The sequence below is a fragment of the Propithecus coquereli genome, unplaced genomic scaffold (assembly GCF_000956105.1).
Source record: "Propithecus coquereli isolate 6110/MARCELLA unplaced genomic scaffold, Pcoq_1.0 Scaffold82, whole genome shotgun sequence".
Classification (NCBI taxonomy): Eukaryota; Metazoa; Chordata; class Mammalia; order Primates; family Indriidae; genus Propithecus; species Propithecus coquereli.
Genome location: NW_012154396.1, coordinates 3,865,051 through 3,872,953, shown reverse-complemented (window position 1 = coordinate 3,872,953; position 7,903 = coordinate 3,865,051). Strand labels below are relative to the sequence as shown.

Sequence of the window (7,903 nt, the reverse complement as noted above, 5' to 3'; positions counted from 1 at the left end):
TCAAACAGAATGCCCTCAGAAATATGAATGCATTGAAATATGCCCCAGAGGTTCCACTAAACATGATCTAAAAATCTTCAGGATTCCCCACAGAGGATTATCTGTATTTTTAACATATTCCTAAAGATCATTGCATTATTAATCTAGAGAGTTAGAATTCAATACACTTTTTCAGGAAAATTACCAGAGTTTCTAAGTGTGACGTACGTTTGTGAAATCTATAACAAGTGACAAAAACCAGGAATGTTTTAATATGATATTTTATTATGGGTGTCTCTAAGGAAAAAAAAAGATCAACAACCACATACAAGCTTACAAAGTTAAATTTCAACACATTCTGTGTTATTGTGACAAAAGCAGCCTTATAATTTTGTTGTTGTTGTTGACTTTTACAGGATATAGGGAGAGAGTCCCCTGAGGCCTGACAATTAATCTTTCTGACAGGAGACATGTACAGATGCTGTGCATTTTTGTTTTGAATGAAAGTCAACAATTCTGATCTAGATTTTTAAAAGTGAAAGTACATTAGCACCATAACATGTGTCTTTAAAGCCTTCCCAAATATTAGCAATCTTGACCAGCAAAGACAAGAAAAAAGAGAAGCACCTTTAAAAGAAGTTGATACCCAAGATTAAAATAATTGTGGAATTAAAAATATTTCTTCAAATTTTTGAACTAAACTCTATTTTTTCTTTAGCCAATATCCTAGGAAATTATTCAATGAAATTCACAAATTTTGTCAACTTATACAATTTTTTTGGTCTTCTGGAACTCAGAATTCATCTGTTTCTGACCAGTTGAGGTAGTTGAAATAGGGAGGTCTTTTCTAATTTCATGTTTGACTATTTCAGAAAGATTTTCTTTTACTGATGAGCGTAGTCATTGCTCTGCAGATAGGCTAGGATTCAAAGAATGTAACACAGTGTTATTGGAAGAGTGTTGAAGTTTATTTATTATAGCACCATTGAGACATTTTGAAATTGGAATTGGTAAAAAAATAAAACAAAAAGCATTTGAACTGTATTGAATGGAACAGCAAAAACAAAAAAGTATCCTTTTTTGGTCAAATTATTCTTTTTCCAAATGTTTTGGAAATAAATAACTGGAATTTAGTTGGTCACTTGTACTGGTTGACAAGATTAGAACAAGAGGAACACATATGGAATGAAACTTTTTGCTGGGATTTCAGATAGAGTTTGGTTTATAAAAAGCAAACAGGGCCAACGTCCGCACCAAATTCTTGATTAGGACCACCAATGTCATAGGGTGCAATATCTATGATAGGTAGTCTCACAGCCTTGCGTGTTCGATATTCAAAGACTGTTTTGCTCCATTCCCCAGTGTGTTTCTGTAACAAAGAGAAAAAAAATAGTAAGTGATCATTATATTACAATTACTTAGATGATTCCTTTGACTGATTGAGTTAAATTTTCTTTTTGTTCTAACGGAATGGTCAGTGTGCCATGTTATTTTCCATATATATATGAGACCTGCTCCAGTTCAAAGCTGTGATCCTCTTAGTTGATAAACAATACTCTTAATGAAAAGCCTTGTAGGGCTTCAGAGTAAGCCTCCCAAGGAGATCACCAAAGGCCAGATCATCCTCAAGAGGCTTGTTTCTGGTCATTGCTAATACGTATATAATCGGTTTGCTAAAAAGTGGATAGGTCACTCACAATGGAATTTGCTAATATTAGAAGTGAGTTCTTCCTTTGTTCATAAATGATAATAACAAAGGATATATTTGAAGTTAACTTTTAAAATGAAAATAGCAGAGATTTTAAATTGATTCATATAACAGATATGCAAAACATATAGTAACCATTTGATTATCTAATAAAGTTTATACTGTGGATTTAAATTTCCATTGCTTTCATTTCAACTGGTTTTCACCTGGAGGTTAACATCTATCTATTTGCTTTTTGTAGCATTTAACATTCCCCACAATGAATCAGTAGATTTAATGTATATAATTCACACCAAATGCCATCTTTTGTTCACCCTATTATTTTTATTTCTTCTTTTCGAAATAGCACAATTAAACTAGAAATACTGAGTGCAATATGATTTATATTTATAAGAATGTTGTTCCTTACAGTGCAACCATCCTCCAGAACTGTGTAAGTGAATTTGCTGTTTCCTTCAGCCTTGAATTCGCCTTCATTTGACCCCATCAGCCTCAAGGCTTTCTTTACATTCCCAGTGTCATGATCCATGTAGGCAATGCTATTCTTGCAGTAATATGTGATGTTCTGAGAGGCCCGACTGGAGAGAAGTCGCAGGAAGGCCAGCTGTACATCAAGGACATCTTCAGGCAGTTCGGGATTGCCATAGCTAAACTGTAATAGGGAACAAATAAAATTGGGCAAAATTTTAGTTGCAACTGCTTGTAAGGAATTCATGTAGTATTAGCATGGGCATTGTTATATAGGCTGCTTATATATTTTATGTATGACTATTTTATATATAAATATATTTTTATTGCATTCCAGGGAAAAAAGTTCTTAAGAAGTGAAAGAAAGATGTCTGCCTACAGAGAAAAATTTAATCTCACTGAGCTCTTACTGAAAAGAAAGTTATGAAAGTATAGCCACCTGAATATATAAAATCACTTGGGCTCTTCTATTTATTACTTTGTTTTGTGATGAAGAGAGAGGAGGAACAAAAATGTCAGGTAAGTAGGGATGACATTTTTAAAAAGGTATATTCTTTCTTACCTGAAAACCACCATTCATGGACTCTCCAAACCAAACGTATTTCTTCTCAGGGCCAGAATCGGTCCACCAGTTCTTACGTGGAACATTCGAAGGATTGGCACTTACACACGTTTCCCCAGTTTCCATATTACAGAATACTTTGATAGCATCCAATTTGCAACCTTGGTTAGGATCAACCCAATATTCTCCTGGATAGTCACAAAAAAGAAGAAAGGGGAATTGGTTGTAAAATCTAGTAATAACATTTGGATCAAAATGATTTTGTTTGTTTACATAGCAAGGTATTCATAATGTTGATGGCTAAAATATTTGTATTTTATGTATTGGTATTTTATGTATAGCATGATAGAGAAACTGTTAGATTAAAATCTCTGAGGTAAATGAGTTAGCTATAGCTATAGAGAGCACTGAAATAAACTATAACATCCTGGTTTTGAATAATGATGAGATACTAAGCTGAGATCTTTTGATTGGTGTATATGTGCTAAAATCTCTCTTTTTTCCTCTTTTTAAAATTTTTTAATTATTATGGGTACATAATAAAAAAGATGACTAACGATTTAATGTAATCTTGCTTAATAATGTAAGCTGATTTCCAATCCAGATTTATGCTGACAGTTCTAACCTAAAGTCCCCATGATTGACACTTTTCTCCTATTTTAAGTAATTTCTAGAAATGTCTCCTAGCAAAGGCAATGTTCTATGTCAAGATATTTGAAAGCTTCAAATAATTTTACTTTTCAGGAAGACTTAACCCAATATATGCAAAACCTTAAATTATTACAATATCCTGTTCAATTTTATACAATATTCTGCAACTTTCATCTATTTCTTAATTTGAAAAATTTAATGATTAAATTTATTACAATAAATTAAATTGCAATAAATAAATACTGTGACAATCAAATTACAATTGTCTAATCAAATTATGTATATTTAATCCTGAGACTGAAATTTTATATGTCTCCTTATCAAACAACTTTGTGATGACATTCAGAAACATGCCAAACTATAATTTGTATTAAAACTTCTACAAATTGTCTTTAAATTTTCATATTTGGACTATTTTGAAGTTATTTGTTAAATCCTAAGTACATCTGCAAAGTTTATTCTTTTATAATATCAAGCAGTTTCAATTCAATTAACATTCTTTAAGTACTATTTCAGCTATAAAATATTTTCCATTCACAGTGAAAGTTTTCTCTTTCTCAAATGCCAGTCTAGGCAGCTTTCTCTGTAATTCTGTTGTCATGAATGTGAAAGACTTTGAAACATACCACTCTTGAGTTCAGGATGGCAGAATTTCAGGTCTCTGCAGTTCCGAGCAGGGTTTTTACGAGAACCATCAGGACTGATGATGCTTTCTATTTGTCCATTAACAGATTTGAGTGAAGTCATAATCTCTTCGGTGTTGATTTTGAAATCCATTGGTTCATCTCCATAATATGGGGCAAAACCACCAGATTTTTCGCCTCCAATCCCAGCGATGGCAGCAGCGCCAGCACCACAGCAAGGACCAGGGGCACCAGGTGGTCCAGGAGGGCCTGGTTGTCCTGGGTGGCCTGGAGAGCCCTAGGGTGGGTAAAATATACATCATTGAGATGTGCTTGTTTGGTCTCCACTGAAAGAATATGTTACTAGTCCAGGAAAATTCCTTAAAACCACTTCGTACATTGTGTCATCATAATTGTTCTAATAAAGGTTTATTTGGGTGCTTTTGTGATCACATGGTAATCAATTTATAACGGCAACGATCCATTACCCATAATTGTATCGTTCCACTATGTGAGAATTGGTAGTGTCAGAACACAAATTTACTCTATCATTGTTCCTTCTGCATAAATGACGTAAGCAAACAGCCAGTGAACCGCAATTCCTATACTGACATGACAGCGGGGATAAAATCGGGGAATTTAGATTCTGTTCCCAAAGTAGGTATTAACTTTGTGTCATTCGTCTGAGCACTTATGTGTGTTTCAATTGCCACACGTGTAAATTGTGGTGATAATAGTTTTGATTCCATTTACTCCAGAAGCATCGATAGAAAGGTATTAAGAATGATATATCAGTAGTAAAAATAGGAATCTTGGAAGCTGTTTGAGAAGTACAATACACTACGTAAGTGCAAATCATTATGATTATCAGTATTGTGAGATCTCTAGTGTGAGGTCAATGCTGGCATGATTCATTTGGTTAACTGGGAAGATGTCATTATTCTAATGTAACAGTTATCTGATCATCTGATCAAATTATAGGAAAGGTTTTCTTCCCTTGTTGTAATGTGGTGGAAAAAAATCTTTATGTGGTGGAGAATGTCTTAAAGTCATTGTTCATTTTCTAAATTAAGTGGTTGCATTGCATTTAACTATCTCAGTTTAAAAATACTGCAGTGTTTCTGAAAATTGAACATTATAGAAAATTATATACACATATGTATAAGTGATGTCTTACCTCAGATCCTCTTTCACCTCTGTTACCTCGAGGCCCTGGTGGTCCAATGGGACCTGGATGTCCACTTGTTCCATCTTTGCCAGGAGGTCCACCGGGTCCAACAGGTCCCTAAAAAATTATCATGATATTACAATGCTAGAATATTTTTCTGAAATGCAAGCATTTAAAACATGTGGACCTTCCAATATCTTTCTGTGGTACTTACTCTGGGGCCTGCAGGTCCTGGACTACCGACTGCACCTTGGTGACCAGAAGGACCCTGGAAGGAAAGGAAGGATAAATATGAGTGAAGATTGTAAAAAATTTTAGGAAACTGTACATTCAAGATCAGATCAAGAAATATGGGGCTTATGATGAAATATGGTTTTCTCCTTCTTTAATCTCCCCATTGTTTCATGTCAATTGTTATTTCAAATTAGCCCTCAAATCCGTTTCTCATCTCTTCTAGCATATACTATTAGAGATGGAAATTTTTTAGTGTTAGTCTTCACAATTTGCCTAGCTCATCAGTTAAAATGCACTGAAGGGGATTTTTTAACAAAATGGGTGCACTTACTGGGGATCCTGGGGGGCCTGGATTACCAGGGAATCCTCGATGTCCTTTGATGCCGTTAGCACCACGTTCGCCTGTTTCACCTTTGTCACCACGTGGGCCTTGGGCACCCTTTAGAAAGATATTTCAAAGTAAAGGTCATATACACACATACATATTGGGGAAATAAAATAGAATTTATAACAATTAAATGTATTTTATGGCATTCTATTAGCTAAAAATCCCCATCAAGGGACACTTTATACATGGAACAATAAAGATTGTTTTGGTGGTTGTTTTAATTTTGGACTGATAATCGCATGGAATCTCAATAATTGATGTTTATATCCTTGGCCCCAAGGAAGTTTTAGATCCTGAATTGCTTTCTATATAATCAAAGGAAAGTCAGTATTTTGATGGTTATATATTGTGTCATACCTTTTCCTGACCATGCCATAAAATAGAATATTTCCTATACCGAAGAATGAGTTAAATAACAAAACAGAACAAAACAGAAACAGAACAAAACAAAACTTACAGGAGCACCTCGGGCACCAGCAGGACCAGCAGGACCAGCGGGGCCAGCAGGGCCCTAAGGTGAAAACAAGCAAATGAGCAAACAGACATGTACTTATTTTTACTTATTGGCACAATTTTATTTTCAAAAGTTAATAATTTCATTCTAATGGAAAAATAGTATACATACTATTAGCAGTGATTTTTTTTCCTTTAAAGTTCTTTCCTTGTTTATATATTTACAAGGAGATATAAACAGGAAATCTAGGCAAGAGCCCTGTTAATTTAGCCTTGCATTTTCCCAGCAAATAGATAGCTGGTTTGATTAAATTGTTTTGGATTTAACCAATGAATTCTTCATTGATTATTTCCAGAAACTTCTAGTATATCTTTATTAGCACATTTATCTAAGGAACAACTAGCATAAAACTGTAAAACCAATGGTAGCACGCTTTTTGGTTGGCAGATCTGACATCCTATCTTATACCTGCAAAGCTGTTTATTGAAGGAAAGAGACAAGTAAAGAGAGATGGTGCTTATTAGAACTCACACTTTCTCCTCTGTCACCACTCTTTCCAGCTGGACCAACAGGACCAGGTGGGCCTGGATGACCAGGAGCCCCAGGGGCACCAGGAGAGCCACTTTCACCACGGTCACCCTGTGAACAAATTCACAGGTCCAAATAAATATACAATCACCTGTTTTAATTACACAAGCCTATTGTACATGTGTTTGTATTACCTTGCCACCAGGAGACCCATCTCGGCCTGGCAGACCATCGGATCCAGGGTTTCCCTGATTGAAATGAGAAAGAAAATGAAGTTTCTTGAAATCCTCCAAATATCATCTAAGACATGCATTCTCGACAGGGCAGTATAATTCTCAAGGGGTGAAAATTGGTTGCTGGCGGTGAGAAATCTTAGATATTACAATGGAATATGACCCTTCAAAGAGTCACAAAACCTAAATAGTTATTTACTATATCTGTGGTATTAAAATTTCACAGGATGGGAGAAGGAGAGGTGATTAGGAAAAAAATATCTAAAAAGGGTCTTTACAGAGGAGCTAGTAAGTAAAAGTTTGAAAAATAGTGACCTAAGCTGTTAATGGAAATCTATAGTTTAATTACTTGATTTAACAATATATATGTATATAATAATGCAATGTGGAATATCACATTGCATATATATATGTTAAAACATCACATTATATCTCATAAATGCATACAATTATGGATTTGTCAATTAAAAATAATATTTTGAAAATTTTAAAAAAATAAGCAAAAACTAATCACAGATAACTGCAGAACATTTTCACTCAGAAAAAAGTTGTAAATTGTGGCTCTCCCTACTAACTTCTATTCTAATTTAGCTAGAGATCATATTTTCTCCATTAATGATTATTCATTGAGTGAATATTAGAGGACATGAGTCTTTAAGTCTCTTATAAGTTATAATACAAAGAATATCTGTTAGAGAAAGAAGGAGAAATTTGCTATGTGGCCATATTTACACTATTAGACATGAAGGCTCGATTCGACCTCTGATTAAAGAAATTATCAAATTCTACCTGGCTGGTTGAACACTTCCTAGGAACCACTACTTACATCTCTTCCAGGTTCACCAGCTGTACCAGCCAGACCAGGAAGACCCTGGGGTCCAGGAGGACCACGTTCTCCATTTAGACC

At 34.6% G+C, this 7,903-nt stretch overlaps 1 protein-coding gene across 1 annotated transcript in view; it reads right to left on the bottom strand.

Moving 5' to 3' along the window:
- Positions 1-932: 932 nt before the first annotated feature.
- The window catches only part of COL3A1 (collagen, type III, alpha 1), a 41,769-nt gene continuing 34,798 nt past the window's right edge, over positions 933-7,903 (bottom strand). Inside the window, exons 40-50 of the mRNA XM_012663639.1 lie at positions 7,823-7,903; positions 6,958-7,011; positions 6,767-6,874; positions 6,239-6,292; positions 5,725-5,832; positions 5,374-5,427; positions 5,169-5,276; positions 3,995-4,289; positions 2,718-2,905; positions 2,097-2,339; positions 933-1,348 (exon numbers count right to left, since the gene is read on the bottom strand). The exon at positions 7,823-7,903 is cut by the window's right edge and continues 27 nt beyond it. Of these exons, the coding sequence (XP_012519093.1) occupies positions 1,202-1,348; positions 2,097-2,339; positions 2,718-2,905; positions 3,995-4,289; positions 5,169-5,276; positions 5,374-5,427; positions 5,725-5,832; positions 6,239-6,292; positions 6,767-6,874; positions 6,958-7,011; positions 7,823-7,903 (1,440 nt within the window). The 3' untranslated portion in view covers positions 933-1,201. The remainder of the gene's footprint in view (positions 1,349-2,096; positions 2,340-2,717; positions 2,906-3,994; positions 4,290-5,168; positions 5,277-5,373; positions 5,428-5,724; positions 5,833-6,238; positions 6,293-6,766; positions 6,875-6,957; positions 7,012-7,822) is intronic.